The sequence below is a fragment of the Antennarius striatus genome, chromosome 17, assembly GCF_040054535.1.
Source record: "Antennarius striatus isolate MH-2024 chromosome 17, ASM4005453v1, whole genome shotgun sequence".
Lineage (NCBI taxonomy): Eukaryota > Metazoa > Chordata > Actinopteri > Lophiiformes > Antennariidae > Antennarius > Antennarius striatus.
Genome location: NC_090792.1, coordinates 19,778,298 through 19,795,870, shown reverse-complemented (window position 1 = coordinate 19,795,870; position 17,573 = coordinate 19,778,298). Strand labels below are relative to the sequence as shown.

Sequence of the window (17,573 nt, the reverse complement as noted above, 5' to 3'; positions counted from 1 at the left end):
TTAAAATGACCTGAATGACGTATTATTATGATTATTATGATTATTATGATTATTATGATTATTATTATTATTATTACCTCTGCGGCACGCTGGCATTGTGCCCCACCTCATGCCCTAAGCCAGCTGGGATAGGCTCCACAGCGGCAGATAAAGCGGTGCGGGGAAATGGATTATTATTAGTGTTATTAGTAGTATTATTTACAGAGGAGGTTAGTTAAGAAGTATTTTTTTTTTAAAAAATTGTTATTATTATTTTATTATTTTTATTATTATTATTATTTACTTTTTTTTAAAACTTATACTTATTTTAATTAATATTATGAGTGCTTTAGTTTATTTAGGATCACTTTAATTTAAGGCGAAACAAGCGCAGTGGAGGCGGGACCTCTGGATTAAAACTAATACGGATCTCCTATTGGATAATTAGCTCCAAAATTCCAAAAGGGAACGAGTGGAGCTCTCTGATTGGCTGCATTGTCATTAATTTGCTGGTTGGAGGGGGCGGGACTTCACTTCATGTCTTCCGGGGTTGCCGGAGGAGGGAGAATCAAGGCTACCGGTTGCGCAGGTAAAGGTAGGACCTCCAGGGGTGTTAATGTTGTTCACCTGCAATCACGTGACGGAAAAAGGGTGTGGCATCAAATGAACGCAGTGTGTTCATGTGATAGAAGTGACTTTTAAAACAATTTTGTGATCTTGTGGAGGAACAAAACTGTTGTGGCTCTGCAGGCCAGTTGTGAGTCTCCATCTGAGCACCACTTTATGCCCTTTTTCTTTATAAATATAAATTTATCTTCAACCAAGTTGAAAAATATATTTTTGTCTGGCATTTCAATAACTTGTACAAACGGTGAATCAAGTGTAGTTCTTGTGACTCCCGTTTCTTTTCACCAACAGCGCCTCTGCCGGTCGTGGGCTGACCCCTGGTGGTGAGTTGGTGGAACTAAAATAACATGAATTTAAATGCAGGAGCAACTGATTTCACTCAGGATCCACCCTGACCCGAGATTTAATTCAAATCTGTTGAAGCTTTTTGAAATGTCTTGCAGAAAACAAAAACTCTACAGATGATGAAGGCAACTTGGGTGATTCGAATGAATAAGACTTCTTTTCATGTTCCTTTCGTAAAAAGGAATTCAGATCTGGGGACATGTTCGGCAAAATCTTTATTACAAAAACAATATTCAGGATGTAACAATAATTAATATCTGTAGAGAACACAGAATCATCAGGCAGTCGTCTGCCCAGCAGGAGCAGGAGCAGGAGGAGGAGGAGGAGGAAGATGGTGACCTGGAGTCGTCATGCAGAAGCGGCGTCCTCTGTGTTGCAGTGGACGTCCTTCAACCGGAGAACCCGACCAGACAAACCCTCCACCTCTGCTACGTGAGCCAGTAGCTGGTTGAGACCGGTATTCTGCACCAGAGCCACAATTCAAATCAAATGATCTTTATTGACAGGGAAACTAGTATTTCCGGACAAAGTGTTTTATCGTCATCTGATTCTCTGCCTCCATGCAGACGTACGTTGCGCTGACAGTGATGTCATGTGACCTACCATCTGGGCGAGGCGGTCTCTGGCGGCGGGGCTGCAGCGAACTGAGTCCAGCTTCACGTCCAGAGTCTGAATGAAGTCCAGCAGCATCTTCATCACATCCACCACAAACCTGAAGGACGACATCGTGTTAGAACCCAAACCAGGTCTGACCGCCGTCCAGGTGGATACAGGTGCTACCTGTGCAGGTGAGCCTGAACGGGGAGGTTGGTTCGACCCAGAGGTTTCATCAGTCGCTGCCTCAGACGGTTCTGCTCCTTCAGGACGTCCTGCAGGTGTCCACAGAACATCTGCAGCATCTGGAACCTCCGGCCTGCAGGACAGAGGGGACACGACGGATGAGGCTTGTTCTGGGTGGGTGAACCCACTCTGGTGCTGCAGCAGCTCAAACACTCACTGAGGTGGAATCTGTGTGTGACGTCAGCGCTTTGCTTCTCCAGCTTCAGCAGCTCCATCTGAAGCTGCAGCTGCAACGAAGACACGAAACCCTCAAACACCAAGTCTGAAGAGATCAGGAAAAGTAATATTTCTGAGGAAACCTCATGTTTGAGGACAAAAATTAAATATTACCTTAAATAATCTTCTCTAATTTTTCTTCAAAGAAACGTTTTCTAAATAATTCAAAGGCTGGAAAAAGCTCCGCCTCTTCAGGCACCTGGTGAAACAAGAAAAAGCGTCACGCTGAAGCGTACCTCGTCTACCTGTCTCTGCGTTCTGATTCGTTGCTCAACCTCCTGCAGGTGAGAAGAGAAGGAGGGGCTTAGTCCAGAGGAGGCGGAGTCTATGTCCTCCTGAGGGTGGAGACAGAACAGTGTGAACATACAGTTAGGAGTCATGTGACATCACCACAGTGACATCACCATGACAACTGTCGTTGAATATCATTTTGATGAAGCCTGGAAGACATTTTTTTTGATCATTTTGGTTTTTATATTTTTTCAGGATTCCACTGATTGAATATTTGAAGACTATTAATGTTCTTGTTTTGGTACGTGATCACGTGAGCGTCTTCAGACAGTTTGAAATGGGACGTGACCGGCGGAGGTGCTGACCTGAGACCAAACCCCTCTGGAGACGCATCTGGACAACAAGCTGGCAGCTGGAGACACCGTGAACGTGGACAAACCCCACGGATCCATCTGGAACATCCAGAAGCATCCAATGATCAATCAGCTCCTCTGATCAATACAGATCAATACAACCCAAAGGTAACCATCTCAAACCGACCAGACATGTTCTGTACCTACAAATATCTGAGTAATAACATACCGTCAACATGCAGGCTTCCAGGGGTGAGTTTGAAGATCACTACCGGAAGTCAACAAGAATTCAAATTCCCGCCCACCAACTCTTCTTCCTGGGCGTCGTCTTCTCGTTTAACGGTGATTTGCTGCCCCCTACTGGTAGCCTTCAGTACTGCCTCAGAAGGATTATTATCTACATTTAACATTTAACAGTGGATTTTGATTGTTTCATGCGGGTGTGGATCTTGGACCAGGGAACATTGATTGTCGATCCACGTATGGATTATAACCTCAGATTCAGGGATATTTTTTCATGTGCCTGTGAAAAGTACGACTGAAATCTGGATTCGTGTTGATCAAGAATGAACAGTTTATAGTCCGACGGAGGATAATCATGAATTTAATTTGAAGCAGATCTAAGTAAGCCATCTTATCTCTATACTGTACTTTACCCCGGTGCAGCGATGCTACAATTTAATCTTTAATCTATTTACAGTGATATAAAAGGTATTACCATTCGAAAGCAGGATGTCTCGCTGTTTAAAATTCACTTTAAATCTTATTTTCATCTGACGTTGGCTCACTTTTACCGGCAGCCATTAAAACTGAACCTGTTGAATTAACTATAATCACTTTATCATAAATATCTATAAGCAAAAATCTGTAATATCAAGAATTATCTTTCACCTTTTTACTGGATCTGTTCAACTTGCTGTCAAACACAGAGGACTTGTGCGCATGCGTGAAACGCAGTGACGTCACCCTGCTGTGGCGGTCGCGCTCCTGTTCAGTCTGAATCCGAACGCGGCGTCAAATCTTAGCGTTCTTTAAGTTGTTCTCACGCACTTTAAGGGACGGTGTTTTAAACTTTGGACGCATGGAGACAGTTTGACGTTCGTTTCAACGTGAGTAGCAGCTTTCACTGGTTCGATCGTCCGTGGAGCTGTTGTCGTTGTGGCTAGCATGTTGACGTTGTTATGCTAACCTGGCTCCGGTTCACGCCCATAAACATTGAATGACGTCACCGCTTCATCCTCAGCTAGCCAAACATTAAAGCCTTGTTAAAAAGCACTGCTAGCCTGTTGTGTGGACATAATAGCTGGATTACTAGGAGCTAATGGTAATGCTAACGAGGCTAGCTCCACCCAGCAGCCTGTTGCTTATTGATGACTCTGTTCTCTGCAGGGATTTTCAGCGTCTGATCTCATTAACACCAACGAAGAAGAGCCTTTTAAAACGATCCATATCCTGGGCTGAAATCGACTACTTCCTGTTTGGGTATGAGCTTTGCTATTAGCAGCAGCTGAGTTTTGTTTTGCTCTCATTAAAGCCAGTGAGGTGCATTTACAATCAGGCAGACATAGGGGTAGCCGGCTGCGGGGTCCTGATGGGAAACAGTGCGTTGAAGTCCCACCTGGAAACGTCTCAGAAGACTGGAGTGTTCCAGCTGACGGGGAAGGGACTACAGGAGGTGAGACCCCCCCCCCCCCACGTCTTCCTGTTATTGTGTGAACATTTGTGCAGATTCTTTTGTTTTGCCTTAAATATACTGAGACAAAAGTCAAAACACACCCCAGACTTTGCTCTGTGATCTGATTGGCTGACGTCAGGCTTTAAGATTTGCTGCTGTTGGTGTTTCAGTTCCCGGAGGAGCTGCAGAGGCTCACCAGTAACCTCCGGACGGTGGACCTGTCCGGAAACAAAATCGAGGTTCTTCCTGCTGCCATCGGAAACTTCCTGCAGCTCAAGAGTCTGACGCTGAACTCCAACAGACTCTGTGAGTGATTCATGAGATAAGAGGACCTAAGTCCACTCTGGTTTGTGGGTCGTTAATGTTAATCCTCAACAGTCTAAATCTGCAATTACAAGTGTGACATATTTAGAAAGTAGAGGTTTGCCTGTGTACAATGTGCGTTATTGTCTTGCGTCCCCAGTCGACATCCCAAGTGAGATCTCCAAGCTGAAGAAGCTGGAGACCCTGAGCCTGAATGGGAATCGGATCCAGCAGCTGCCGTCCACTCTGGGCCAGCTCAAAACTCTGCGGACGCTCAACCTGTCCGGGAACCAGATCTCAGAGTTCCCCTCCGGTCTGGGAACTCTGAGGCATCTGGACCTGCTAGATCTGTCCCGCAACAAGATCCAGAATGTTCCTTCAGAGGTGTCCGAGCTGCAGGCCATCGAGATCAACCTGAACCAGAACCAGGTACCTCAGGTCATCAGTAGAGGACTGCTCAGACACACACTTTTATGATGCTGCGTTCATGTTTCTATGTTTCATCTTTCATCCTCCAGATCTCGGTCCTGTCCCCAGAGGTATCGGCCTGTCCCCGTCTGAAGGTCCTCCGTCTGGAGGAGAACTGTCTGGACCTGCCGTCCATCCCTGTGTCCATCCTGAAGGACTCCCAGGTGTCTCTGTTCAGCGTGGAGGGAAACCTGTTTGAAGTGAAGAAGCTCCGAGATCTGGAAGGATACGACAAGGTGAGACACACTTCCTGTCATGCCGCGTTCAGGGACGTGTGGGACGTTCTGATGTTGACCTACGCTGCGATGGTCTCTGTGGGTCCCTGATGGCCTCCCTTCTTTCCTCCTCAGTACATGGAGCGTTTTACAGCCACGAAGAAGAAGTTCGCCTGAAGGCGTCCGACGGCGCGTCTGGACACGCCTCAGTAGAGACTCCGCCCACCTCTAACGCTGCTTCTTCTTCTGCTGCTGCTGAAAAACAGACCACACACAGCTGGGACAGTCCTCCTCACATGAAACCCCCATCCAGTTGCTGGAATGCACCGAGGCGGGGGTAGGGGACGTCTGCCGAACACTCAGACCTGCTGCTTCCAGACCGATTTATTTAACGTAGAAGGACAGATGGACGGAAAAGTTTAACACAAGAGAAGAAGAAACTGCTCAACCGTCACAGAAACGGTTCTGTTCAACACTCGTCTGCTCTCACACTTTATTTTTGCAGTCTTATTATTATTAATATTAATATTACTATTATTATGTTCTTACATTGACTCACCTAAAAGAGAAAAGTGAATCTGTATTGTATGGAAAACTCAGGTTTGTATGTTGGGAGAGTTCATGAACTCACAAGAGAAATTAAAGCAATTTTAATCATGTGAAAGTTAATTTAAGACAGGAAGTCGTCAGTCGCTAGAAAAACCTGGAGCTCATTTCCTGCAGAACAGAACAAAAATCCAATTGGAGCAAAAAATACAACAGTTATCAGTATTTGAGCAAATTGTCAAATTTTGAATTAGTTTGATGGTTCAATTTTAACAAGAGATTGTAAATGTAATGTTGAACTTAAAAGGAGCAGAAAAAATCCTCTAAAGTATTTAAAGTTTATAGAAATGTGAGAATAAGGAATGAAAGAAATGTTTTTGTTTAATACAATAAAATAAACACAATAAATCTGTAATTCATTGATAAGTTCTGATCATTGATTGTTTCATTTAGCAGAAAGGATAAATGAAGTTTATTTTACATTTGTCTTCCTGACAAGACCTGAAGATCAGATAAAGGAAATACGCATTCCTAAAAGTAAGTACACTATACTAATATGTAATACTGTATATCTATCTAGTAATAACAGTTTACTATTGTGAATTATTTTAGTCCTTATTGTGACTGAATTGGCCAAATTAGTTTACAAAAATATACTTTTCAGTGTACTTCAGCTTTACGAGTTGTACGCAGTTAATTTGTATTCCAACTGCAAACAAACTGAACCATATTATAAGTTAATAAGCAAGTTTATTAAAACTAAGTGTAAGGAAAAAATTTAGATTTAGATGCTATGTAAATTTGTACTAATATACTGCATAAAATTATACAGAAAGTTATGTCAGAATAAGAAAAGTATAACTAAGAACGGTACGGTATATTAAACGCAGGATTCGTAAACGGGATTAATTTGTCTTATTTTGAAGGAGACAAACGTCACTTCCGGTGATGACGTGTTAACATTTTTAGCTTAACGTCACATTTCAATTCAGAGTCGAGCGGCGTCGCTGTGAAGCTGCTCTGCAGCTCGGTGTTGATCAGGGTGGTTTTACTTTCCGCGGGCATCGAACCCAGAACTGTGATGCGTTGTTTTTTTTAAAAAAAAATTTAAGTAATTTAAAGTTTTCTCCTTCAACCGGATGTCTCCAACCTCCTGCTTTTCCTCGACGGGAATCTTGTTTGTCCCGGCCGGAGCGAGGCTTCACTGAGGGACCAGAACCGAGTCCGTTCGGCGATTCGATGTTCGCGTCGGTTTTCATCTCCAGACAGAAACGATGAGAAGATGAAGGTGTTTCTTTGGATCCTCCTGTTTTTCCTGCTGAGTCATGACAGGACCTGTGGAAGCCGTGAGTGTTAATTGGTCATCACGGCGGGTTGTTGACAAATAAACACAACAAACCCGTGTTGTGTTCCCGGTTCCATTCTGTGAAGTCGTTGTTGAACGTTCTCCTTATCGATTAGGTTGGAAAAAACGTTTAATTCTCCAAGTTTTGTAACTTTTCACCAAATATTTACTTGTGAAAGGTTAAAAAAAAAAAATCACTACCACCAAACTGTAGTTTACATTACAGACCAGTAGGCGGCGATGTTCCGGTTTACCGTCATCACCGTCAACTTCCGTTAACTTCTACAAACTAGTGAATGGAAAACTCACACACACGAAAAGTAAAAATAAATAAATAAATGGATTTGGGATTCATTTTTAGAAATTTCTCAAATATTAATTATGAATTCTGCACAAAGTCTAAAAATTTTCACAAGATTATTTATTTATTTATTCCATATGTCAAAAGTTTACACTCCAAACAGTTTTTTCGTAAAGGCACATTGTTGTGTAAACGCTCCATTTCTACGGTGAAATTAATTTGTGTGGTTCGATGTTTTTAGACATACTGTTGTTATTTCAAACCATTTTTTTTGTAATCTGTCCATCTTTTCCATTGGCCAATAGCTTAGCGATGCTAGCTTTAGCCATGCTACCTAGTTGTTTGATCACCACCAGTAAACAACCTGATCTCCTGCTGTTGTTTCGTGGTTGTTGCTGATGGATTGATGCTGATGGATTGATGCTGATGGATTGATGCTGATGGATTGGTGCTGATGTCAAGCAACGGGGGCGTGACAGGGGGCGTGACTTATCGACTGATTGGTTTATCGTGAGACCTCAGGTCACACCGGTGACCAGCAGGGCGCAGGTTCGCGACTCCTTCCAGAGGAATGTGAGCTTTTCTCTCTGGGGGTGTTTGTTGACTGATGATGATGCCGTCCCACAATGCACTGCACCGGGTAAATACCTCATGAGTGGATTGACGGCCACCTCTATCTCTTCACAATGATGTCATCTCAATGCAGAAATTGATGACATCACCGTCGCTCGCCTTAGCGTTCAGGATCTGGTGATGTCATCAGTGCAGGGAAATGACACCTAATGGCGTGTGTGTGTGTGTGTGTGTGTGTGTGTGTGTGTCGTCGTGCAGCTGAAGGTTAAAGTTGTCATCACTCACTTTAATGTGTTTTTTTCCCAGCATGCCTCTGCTGCGTTGCTCTGCTACAGAGCAGCTGCAGTGATGGAATATTCTGACGTTATTTTACCAGAAATCAACTTCCTGCTGGTGATTTCAGCTGAAATGAGAGAATTTCCTTCCATGTTTTTAAACTGAATAAATCGCGCTCTGCATTTTAATTAAATGAATCGATAATTTAATCAATATTTTGCTCAGGATCGGCGTAAGAGATGGATGTTTTATGGATCGTAACATGAAACACTCATCAGCGTGAAGCTGACACACCCACACGTGTTTGTAAAGTCATGTTTGACTTGTAGCCAGCCCCCCCCACCCCCTTTAACCATTCCCATCTCTCGGCTCCCCCCGTAGACGTTTGGTTCACGAAGCACCCGACCAATCAGACGGTGTCTCAGGGGAACGCCGCCCGGCTGGGCTGCGCCGTCCGGGGGGTGACGGAACCCGACATTGTGTGGATGAAGGACGGCGAGAAGCTCTTCAGCACCGACCAGATGTTCATCACGCTGGGGGAGCAGCACTGGGAGACGTACCACAGGTCCGTCCTCACCACTCGATCTGTTACCGTGGTAACACCACAAACAGGAAGTGATAGTGACACACTAAGCAGGCTGTATGAATGGAAACACACATTTCAGCGGGTTGTTTTCTCGCCGCGACGCCGTCTCGGTTCCAGTTTATATCCTGGCCAGTTCTGGTTCTGGTTCCTGTTCTGGTCTAAACCGGTTCCTGTTCTGGTCTAAACCGGTTCCTGTTCTGGTCTAAACTGGTTCCTGTTCCTGTCTGCAGTGTGAAGTCGGTGCAGCAGCAGGACGCGGGTCAGTACTGGTGCGAGATCGAGTTTGACGGGCGGACGTTTTCCTCCGAGCGAGCCTGGCTCACCGTGGAAGGTTAGAGCAGTGAACGCATCACGGACCTCCCGCCGGCACGCGTCTGTTTTCCCGTTGACCCTGAACTCGCCACACGCCTCCCACTAACCCGTCACTTCCTGCTTCCTGTCCCGCCCCCTGCAGGCGTCCCCCACTTCACCCAGGAGCCTCAGGACATGGCCACGTTCCCCAACGTCCCCTTCAACCTCACCTGCGCCGCCGTCGGCCCCCCGGGCCCCGTGGAGGTGCTCTGGTGGCTGGGGGGGGTCCAGGAGACAGAGTCCAGACCGTCCCCGTCCGTCCTTCACGTCCCAGGTGAGAAAAACGAGTGTTTACACAGATTTATGGGGGATTGTTAGGAATCGTTTCTTCTCCTCAGGAACGTCAGGAGTCAAAGGCACCGTTATCGATTATTGATTATAGAATGTTGCTTCTTTTCCTTCCTGGTTTGTTGTGATCAATATGTGACTTTCTGCTGTTACCAATCAGCAGTGTGTGTGTGTGTGTTTTTACTGCAGCAGCTGATCCAGAGTCAGCTGTTCACCACAGCTTTAAGGGGAAAGATATCACTGTGTTATGATTTAGTTATGTTTGAAACACACACACACACACACACACACACACACACACACACACACACACACACACACACACACACACACACACACACACACACATTCAATAAGCTCTTTGAGGTGTGAGTCAAACACATGTGAGCGATGGAATTAACACAAAGGTCATTCCTGGAGGGTGGAGCTAAGTTCAAGTAATGTCTGTAAGGAACAACCAGCGTCTCTCTCCCCCTTTTATGAATGCGCACACACACACACACACACACACACACACACACACACACACGTGCGCGCCGCTTCCTGTAAGTGAGCCGTCTCAACCTGATCTCAGTTATTGATCCACATTCTGGTCACGTGACTCGTCGGCTCCTGCAGCCCGAAGCCGCCGTACCGTCGTCATCCTCACAGCTGAATGATGCTGAGTCATCATAAGAGGCGGGGTGGATGATGCGGAGTCATCATAAGAGGCGTGGCTGATAATTCCAGATCAATAACTGCGTATCAATAACCGTCTGCAGGCGTCAACAGCAGCGTGAAGTTTTACTGCGAGGCGAAGAACGCCAGAGGAATCTCCGTCTCCAGGACCGGGACGGTGGACATCAAAGGTGAGCTGGTGGAATATTATGGGATGCCACTGATCAGCGTGTGTTTAGAAACCACTGCCTCTAATACCACGCTAACGTTAGCTGTGTCCCCCCTCCACCCCCCACCCCCCTCAGTGTTGCCGACGGCGCCGGTCGGGCTGCAGGTTGTGAGGATGGTTGACAACAATGTCACGTTGTCATGGAAACCAGGGTTCACAGGACACTCGGCGCTGTCCGCCTGCATCATCCAGGTACCTACACACACACACACACACACACACACACACATAAATGACTGGAAGCAAACCACGCTCCTCGTCCTCCTCTTCGTCTTCCTCTCGTCTTCAGGTGTCGAGCTCTTCGGTCAGGAAGTGGGACTTCCCTCAGCAGGAAGTCGCGGTTCCCCCCCACCTCCACGTCCTGTCCGGCCTGAGGAGTCACTCTAACTACAGCGTCCGCGTCTCGTGCATCAACGAGGTGGGGGCGTCGCCCTACTCCCCCTGGGTGCACTTCCAGACGCCCGAGTCAGGTGAGGAGGAACGCTCCGAGTCCATAAAGGTACAACACAAAAAAAAAAAAAATCTCGAGGGATGACAGGAATGTCTCTTCACAAACACATTCCTATTCCTTCATCTGAACCTCGTTTGTGTGGGAATCAATAATCGATCGATTCCTGCATTGATCCTGCTGCTGGTTCCTCTGAGCCTCTGGGAGCTGCTTTGGTGTTTTTGTGGTATTTGTGTGCGTTTGTGCTCCAGCTGGAGGTGTTCCAGGAGATTCCAGGCCTCTCCGTACAATCAGCTTTTGTCTGTGGCCTCAATCCATGAGAAAGAGCTCCGCCGCCGCCTGAGCGGCGCCCCCGCAGGCCGTCGGCCGTCATTACACCACTATTGTCACATTACTGTAACGTTAATGGTGTAGCCTCAGAATTCACGTCATGTCAGATCTCGGGACAGTTTACTCTGATGTCTGACTTCCTGTGGTGTTTTGGTGTCTCCAGCGCCGTCGACGGCCCCCAGGAACCTGACGTTTGATTTGACGGAGCAGCAGCTGGCCCTGAAGTGGGCGGAGCTCCAGGAGGAGGAGCTTCAGGGGAAGCTGTTGGCCTATAAGGTGCAGTGGAGCGTGGGAGGAGAGTCGCAGGTGAGCGTCGCTGATCACGTGATCGTACACAAAACAAGTGAGGAGCTTAGTGTGTGTGTGTGTGTGCGTGTGCGTGTGCGTGTGTGTGTGCAGGAGCCCCTCCTGTTTAAGGAGAACTCTGCTCAGCTGTCTGGGGGAGGACGTTTCTTCAACGCCTCCTTCCAGGTGTCGGCCTGCACCTCCGTGGGCTGCGGGCCCTGGAGCCCCCCCATCCTGGTGTTGCCTGCTTCAGGTAGACCACGCCCCCCAACGGTTCCTACATGATGTGCCCACACCCATCGTCTGCCTCCAGGGCCTGATATGACCTTTTTTACCCCCCCGCCCCCAGTGCAGGCACAGGCCCCCCGGAGCCACATGTGGGTGGGTCTGCTCCTCGGCCTCCTGCTGGCCGCCGCCGTCGGGCTACTGATCGCCGTCCTCGCTCACCGCCGCGGAAAAGAGATGCAGTTTGGGTACGAAAAGTTCTGGAAGTTTGAGTGATCAGGAGATTTGAGACGACCTGAGGATCAATATTTAAACGTTTAATTAATCCTGATCGATATTTAAACGTTTAATTAATCGGGATCGATATTTAAACGTTTAACTGAACCTCGTCTGTCTGCAGCTCCGCCTTCAAGCCCGCCGGCCCCGAGACTCTGGTTTCCTTCACGGCGGCTCAGTCCTTCAACAGAAGCTGCGTCGATCAGCAGGAGTCGACACGTGAGTCCGATGTTCTAACGTCAGGCGTCGGTTTAACGGGATCCGGGAATGAGGTGGGCGATGACATCATCACGGCGACATCATCATCGTGTTCAGTGGAGAGAAAAAAATCAGGAAATGTTCGACAGCTGACATGAAGTGATGATGGTGTTGATGATGATGATGGAAGATGCAAACTAGAAAATGTTTATTCTAGTTCTGATTTGGGCAAAAATCTGACATCTAGCGGTCACTAGGTGGTACTGCAACACATGAAGTAACTTTTGGAATTTTCTAGATTGTTCTTTTTATCGTTGCTATGGAAACGTGTGTTTTTCTTATTGTGACTGGAGCATATCCTGCAACATTTGCATATAATAGATGGCAATAGGTTACAATCAAGACAAAACAACAGCGTGTTTGTCTCCCTCCAGTGGACAGTCTCGGTATTAACACCGACCTGAAGAACAAACTGCAGGACGTTCTGATCCCGGAGCGACTCCTCACTCTCGGACTCGTGCTGGGCAAAGGTAGCAGCGACACACACACACCTTCACACACGCAGAGCTTTTATTATGGAGTGCTGTTAGCTTAGAATTAGGGAACTTCTTTAACTCTTAATGTGTGTGTGTTTTAAGTGTGTCTGTGTACACAACACGATTCGCACACAAGCAGCCCTCATGTGACCGACATTCTGAAGGTCGGTTTAACCTTGTTTTGTCGTCTGTGACACTCGGGTCGCCTCTGAATACCAAACAGCCTGATGAATGAACGCGGGGCTCGTTAGCATTCACATTCACTCGTGCGATTCCCACAGTGTTCAGCCAATCAGAGGCATTTCTGCTCAGGCTGCCTCCCACCAGTCCCTGCAGGTCGTTTAAAGGCGTTTATTAGATTATTATTATTATTATTATTATCCAGAGTGACGTCGGCTCCTTTGTGTTCCTGCCAGGCGAGTTCGGCTCGGTACGCGAGGCGTTCCTGAAGGCGGACGACTCGTCCGTCCAGAAGGTGGCGGTCAAAGTGCTGAAATGTGAGTCTGATTGATCTTCACGGTCCTCGTTGTAACAGGAAGTGATGTCAGACGCCTCCCTGTTTGTGACCACACTGATGTAAATGTTTTTTATTAGCTGACATCACGGCGTCGGCCGACATCGAGCAGTGCCTGAAGGAGGCGGCCTACATGAAGGACTTTGACCACCCCAATGTCATCCAGCTAATCGGTAGGGGTTACGCGGTTGCATCATGTAACCGGAGGTCAAAGGTCAGGGTGGTGTTGGCTTGACGCTCTCTCCTGTCCCACAGGCGTGAGCCTCCACCGGCGCCCCGGCCAGCGGCTGCCCATCCCCATGGTGGTCCTCCCGTTCATGAAGCACGGCGACCTGCACACCTTCCTGCTGCTGTCCCGACTGGGCGACCATCCATTCGTAAGCCTCCCGATCGCCGCCGGCGACCCGTTGCGACGCTGACGAGGCGACTAACGCTCCGGTCGGCGTCTCTTTCCTCCAGGACATGTCTCTGCAGACGCTGCTGCGCTTCATGCTGGACGTCGCCCGCGGGATGGAATACCTCAGTGGCCGCAACATCATCCACCGGGACCTCGCCGCACGCAACTGCATGTCAGTCGGCAGCGTGTGACAGAAACAGTAACGATGTGGAGGCCTCTGCTCTTGTTAGCACATTAGCATACAGATAGTCGTATTAGATCTTATTATGAGAAGAAGAATTCAGCTTTATTAATGAATCCTGTTTAGTTGGTAATCACAAGTGTTTATTAAGACGAAATGATGTTTTTAACCACAGTTTTGAATTGTTTCTGTGTGTGTGTGTCAGGCTGGACGAGAACATGACGGTGTGTGTTGCTGACTTCGGTCTGTCTAAGAGGATCTACAGTGGGGATTATTACCGACAGGGTTCCGTCTCCAAACTCCCCGTCAAGTGGATCGCTCTGGAGAGTCTGGCCGACAACGTGTACACCACACAGACCGATGTGGTAGATACACACAGACACACACACACACACACGTGTGTTGATTCTGAGGGTGAGACAAACACAGATTTGTGTTGTGTGTGTGTGTTCTCCAGTGGGCGTTTGGCGTGACCATGTGGGAGATCATGACTCGGGGTCAGACTCCGTACCCCGGCGTGGAGAACTCTGAGATCTATGAGTATCTGATCAAAGGAGAGCGACTGAAGAAACCGCCGGACTGCAGAGACGACATGTGAGTCCAGATCTGGTTCTGCTAAGTCTAGATATGATGATAGATCTGACCCGGAACACACTGAGCCGATGTTTGTCGGGTAAACAGACGGTTACATTTCAAAGGATTTAAGAGGAATTACCTGAAAGAAAAAGCCAATTTTGTCCATTATATATGAGACAAAGTTATATATATAAAAAATATATAAAAACACACACAAAGGTATACCTTGGCTTGCGCCGTTTCAACATACAGTACGTCGGTTTTCAAAAGAAATACACGGAAAAATAAAAATCAAGTTTATGTCATTTCACTCCACTTTATGTGTCAGAAATATTGGAATCATAAAATCACGAGTAAACCGTTAAAAACATATGTTACTGTACAATAAATCAGATAAAACATATATTATTAGCCCGTAGCAAACACATGAGGAAGAATAGATGGAGACGAGACAGAGACGTTTTTTCTGGAATATATTAAAAATAGAATTTAATTGTCAGCTTAAATTAGATTCAAATTAACCAAATATCATTAAAATACATTCATTAATAAAGTTCAGTTCATCTCTTGGAACCAGCTAACAATGTAAGCCGAGGTTCACCTGTATCTTGTCTTCTTCCTCTTCCTCTTCTGTGCCCCCCCCCCAGTTATGAGATCATGCACAGCTGCTGGAGTCCCGTCCCAAAATGTCGTCCCAGTTTCCAGCATCTGGTGGCTCAGCTGGAGTCCTTGTGTCTCAGCCTGACCCCCGGCCCCCCGCTGAAGGAACCTTTACACTACGTCAACCTGGAGGGGGAGGAGGAGGCAGGACCCGGCGCGTGGGCCCCGGGGCCGGACGAGGCGCCCGCAGCCGGCGCCCCGAGCTGGAGTGTCCCCTGGCAGCACCGGGCGGAGGACGAGGAGAAGGACTGGCTGATCGTGGGCTCGGAGGCGGCGCTGGCCATCGGGGGGGACTACAGGTACATCATCGGCCCCTGTGGGACCCCTGAGGAGGGGGAGGAGTGGGCGGAGGGAAGAAGGGGGGAGTCGACGCCCATTTTACAGGAGGGGGTCAGAGAGGAGGAGGACGATTTAATCATTAACGTCTAACCAGAGACTGACCAACCACAGCCGATGGGACGGGGGCGCTGGTTGGTGGCACTGAGCAGCAGCAGGCGGGTGGACACTGAACTCACAGGAGGTACGAAGCGTCTCGAAGCTCATTTGAAACTCGCTCCACACACAGACTGGGCAGCACCTCGGATAACAAACACATTCCGGTTCTGGTGGAGCCTCAGCTGAAACGTTCCTGAACAAATCCCAAAGGAATTCAGCAACGACTTCCTTTAAGTTAAAGATATTAACTCCGACTTTTCCTCTGTGTTGAACACAGACACCACTGCGACCGGTTAGCCGATCATAACTGTCATTTTTAATCTTTATTATTTTGTTATCTAGTAATTAAAAAATGACAGACTGGATAAAACCACTAAAACCTTCACATTTATCACACCGCAGGTGAAAAATGCTTGAAAAAATTATACTTTTTGCTACCGCTGGAATTTTTTCCCCTTTAGTTTGAGCCATACTTTGCATTAAAGTGATTTAAGTGCCTGATTAACTTTAGATTTATCACATATTTAAGAGTTGTGGAGCTGCCGACCTTCACACTGACGCCTTCGGTTGAAGCTTCGAAAACCTTTCAGATTAATGCAGTATTTTTACATTTCAGGGTCCCAACGGGAATTCATGAGATTTCTCTTAGGAGAAAAAGCTGCTGTGTCAAAATGTTCTTATTCTGGATGTTTAATGTTCCAGACAGGCTGGTTCAGTCGCTAAGACGGCGCCTCACTCAGTCGCTGGCTTAAATTAATCATTTCACAATTTACTTTTTTATGTTTTGTGTTTTATTCAAACTTTTCTGCTGTTTCTTAGATTTTTGAAGGATTTTTAAGTCTTTCATTTATTTTTACCTTTTAAACAAATGAAAACTTTAGTTGTGAGGATGATAGTTGCGTTAAATTTTTGCACAAACAGATGTGTTATCTTTTAAACCACGGCGTCTCTAATGTTTAATTAACTATGAACCACTAAAACTGGGACTTCCTGCCATACTGTAATGACAACCTATGAATGCTGAGATCGATCGGTCTAATGATTATTGATGCGCCACGAGGTGTGGTTGAACAAACATTTACTGTCAAACTACTTTTCTATTTTTGTTTGTTTGTCTCAAGCTCAAGGGATTTTTTAAAAGTATTCACAGAAACGTATTTTTGTTCAGTGAAGCTTCATTAAATGTCAATAACTTAACATTTTAAACAACTTGTCATCAAAGCAATTACTTGATCAGATGCAGGTGAATATTCACAATTCCATTATATATTTTGTGACAGTTAAAACTCGTCTACTGTGAGAATTTGCTGCTCTAGAATAAGAAAGTAAATATCGGTGACGCGTCGTTTTCTGAAGTTCAAAGACGATGAGTCATACCGAGTCATGGATCGATGATCAACTTTAAACCGTTTTATAACAGAAATAAAGAGTCTGAAGGTCAGCAAACCGACTCAATAACATCAGTTGTTTGCCGATAACATTTAATACATGTCGGATATTTCCAGACTCCAAATTAGTTGTTTATTATAAAGTTGAAATCAAATTTTAATGTCGTTGTGTCTTTTATGCATGTAACTAATTGTTATGTGGTGGGTGGGAACAGAGTTGGTGGGGTGTTGGGGGCCCACACCTTGATCCCGGGCCCCCGTCACGGTTTTATCAGGAACTGTTTGCTGGTGCGTCTGAATTTAGCTGCTGTAATTTGCTTCATTTGCATCTCAAGACATTTGAACTATGAAATTAAGCTGTTAACACTTTAATTACTTGAAGCGCTTCCTGGGACCACTGCTGACCACGTGTTGTCAGTTTTCCCTTTAGAATATGAAAGTTTATGTGCAACATGTGGCCTGTTTGAGTCAGATGTACTATAAAGATGTGTATTTTTAAAGACTATCATGCTTTGTTCATGCTGTGGTGTCTGACTGCGTAACTGTGGATCTAAGTGTTAATTCCCTGCAAAAGCCTTTGAATTAAAGTTTGATTTTTAATTCTGCACGACTCCTCACTGGGATATCAGAAGGGACAAGTTTTAAGGAAGGAATCCTGGAGTTTCTTAAGAGAAGTCTGAATCTGATGTAAAGTTCTTACCTTCAGATCTACAGAGGGGA

The 17,573-nt window shown here is 46.3% G+C and overlaps 3 protein-coding genes and 1 long non-coding RNA gene across 7 annotated transcripts; 3 read left to right on the top strand and 1 right to left on the bottom strand.

The window, feature by feature from the left end:
- Nucleotides 1-895: 895 nt before the first annotated feature.
- On the top strand, nucleotides 896-1,657 carry LOC137611468 (uncharacterized). The gene is made up of 3 exons (XR_011038637.1): nucleotides 896-929; nucleotides 1,249-1,408; nucleotides 1,518-1,657. It is a non-coding gene; the product is annotated as an uncharacterized lncRNA (long non-coding RNA).
- On the bottom strand, nucleotides 1,276-3,214 carry LOC137611466 (HAUS augmin-like complex subunit 2). Of its 2 annotated transcripts, none has more exons than XM_068339692.1 (7): nucleotides 2,821-3,214; nucleotides 2,604-2,690; nucleotides 2,253-2,342; nucleotides 1,949-2,018; nucleotides 1,732-1,864; nucleotides 1,555-1,663; nucleotides 1,276-1,413 (listed from the first exon to the last, which is right to left on the bottom strand). In XM_068339692.1, the coding sequence occupies exons 1-7, from the start codon at nucleotides 2,827-2,829 to the stop codon at nucleotides 1,300-1,302; spliced, it is 612 nt and encodes a 203-aa protein (XP_068195793.1). In that variant the 5' UTR covers nucleotides 2,830-3,214; the 3' UTR covers nucleotides 1,276-1,299. The 2 variants fall into 2 exon arrangements, with proteins under 2 accessions (XP_068195793.1, XP_068195792.1); XM_068339691.1 differs by having other exon boundaries at nucleotides 2,244-2,342; nucleotides 2,821-3,212.
- Nucleotides 3,215-3,541: 327 nt separating this feature from the next.
- lrrc57 (leucine rich repeat containing 57) lies at nucleotides 3,542-6,224 on the top strand. Of its 3 annotated transcripts, XM_068338604.1 has the most exons (7): nucleotides 3,542-3,700; nucleotides 3,981-4,073; nucleotides 4,150-4,266; nucleotides 4,437-4,572; nucleotides 4,730-4,998; nucleotides 5,088-5,273; nucleotides 5,388-6,224. In XM_068338604.1, exons 3-7 carry the CDS (start codon nucleotides 4,183-4,185, stop codon nucleotides 5,427-5,429), a joined length of 717 nt encoding a protein of 238 aa, XP_068194705.1. In that variant the 5' UTR covers nucleotides 3,542-3,700; nucleotides 3,981-4,073; nucleotides 4,150-4,182; the 3' UTR covers nucleotides 5,430-6,224. The 3 variants fall into 3 exon arrangements, with proteins under 3 accessions (XP_068194705.1, XP_068194707.1, XP_068194706.1); XM_068338606.1 differs by lacking the exon at nucleotides 3,981-4,073 and having other exon boundaries at nucleotides 3,544-3,700; nucleotides 4,130-4,266; XM_068338605.1 differs by lacking the exon at nucleotides 3,981-4,073 and having other exon boundaries at nucleotides 3,544-3,700; nucleotides 4,126-4,266.
- A 578-nt stretch (nucleotides 6,225-6,802) lies between these two features.
- Nucleotides 6,803-17,455, top strand: tyro3 (TYRO3 protein tyrosine kinase). The gene is made up of 19 exons (XM_068339574.1): nucleotides 6,803-7,144; nucleotides 8,675-8,858; nucleotides 9,110-9,210; nucleotides 9,334-9,504; nucleotides 10,280-10,366; nucleotides 10,481-10,596; nucleotides 10,694-10,874; nucleotides 11,346-11,488; nucleotides 11,582-11,720; nucleotides 11,817-11,940; nucleotides 12,093-12,187; nucleotides 12,601-12,696; nucleotides 13,119-13,199; nucleotides 13,297-13,389; nucleotides 13,472-13,593; nucleotides 13,676-13,785; nucleotides 14,000-14,159; nucleotides 14,252-14,388; nucleotides 15,018-17,455. Exons 1-19 carry the CDS (start codon nucleotides 7,081-7,083, stop codon nucleotides 15,457-15,459), a joined length of 2,646 nt encoding a protein of 881 aa, XP_068195675.1. The 5' UTR covers nucleotides 6,803-7,080; the 3' UTR covers nucleotides 15,460-17,455.
- Nucleotides 17,456-17,573: the final 118 nt, after the last annotated feature.

Coding starts and splice junctions, on each gene's coding strand:
- LOC137611466 (XM_068339691.1), bottom strand. Junction 1,865..1,948: donor CACACACAGATTCCACCTCA/GTGAGTGTTTGA, acceptor TCTGTCCTGCAG/GCCGGAGGTTCCAGATGCTG. Junction 1,414..1,554: donor GAGACCGCCTCGCCCAGATG/GTAGGTCACATG, acceptor GCTCTGGTGCAG/AATACCGGTCTCAACCAGCT.
- lrrc57 (XM_068338604.1), top strand. CDS start 4,183: ATGGGAAACAGTGCGTTGAAGTCCCACCTGGAAACGTCTCAGAAGACT. Junction 4,267..4,436: donor CGGGGAAGGGACTACAGGAG/GTGAGACCCCCC, acceptor TTGGTGTTTCAG/TTCCCGGAGGAGCTGCAGAG. Junction 4,999..5,087: donor TCAACCTGAACCAGAACCAG/GTACCTCAGGTC, acceptor TTCATCCTCCAG/ATCTCGGTCCTGTCCCCAGA.
- tyro3 (XM_068339574.1), top strand. CDS start 7,081: ATGAAGGTGTTTCTTTGGATCCTCCTGTTTTTCCTGCTGAGTCATGAC. Junction 7,145..8,674: donor TGACAGGACCTGTGGAAGCC/GTGAGTGTTAAT, acceptor CTCCCCCCGTAG/ACGTTTGGTTCACGAAGCAC. Junction 14,160..14,251: donor ACACCACACAGACCGATGTG/GTAGATACACAC, acceptor TGTGTTCTCCAG/TGGGCGTTTGGCGTGACCAT.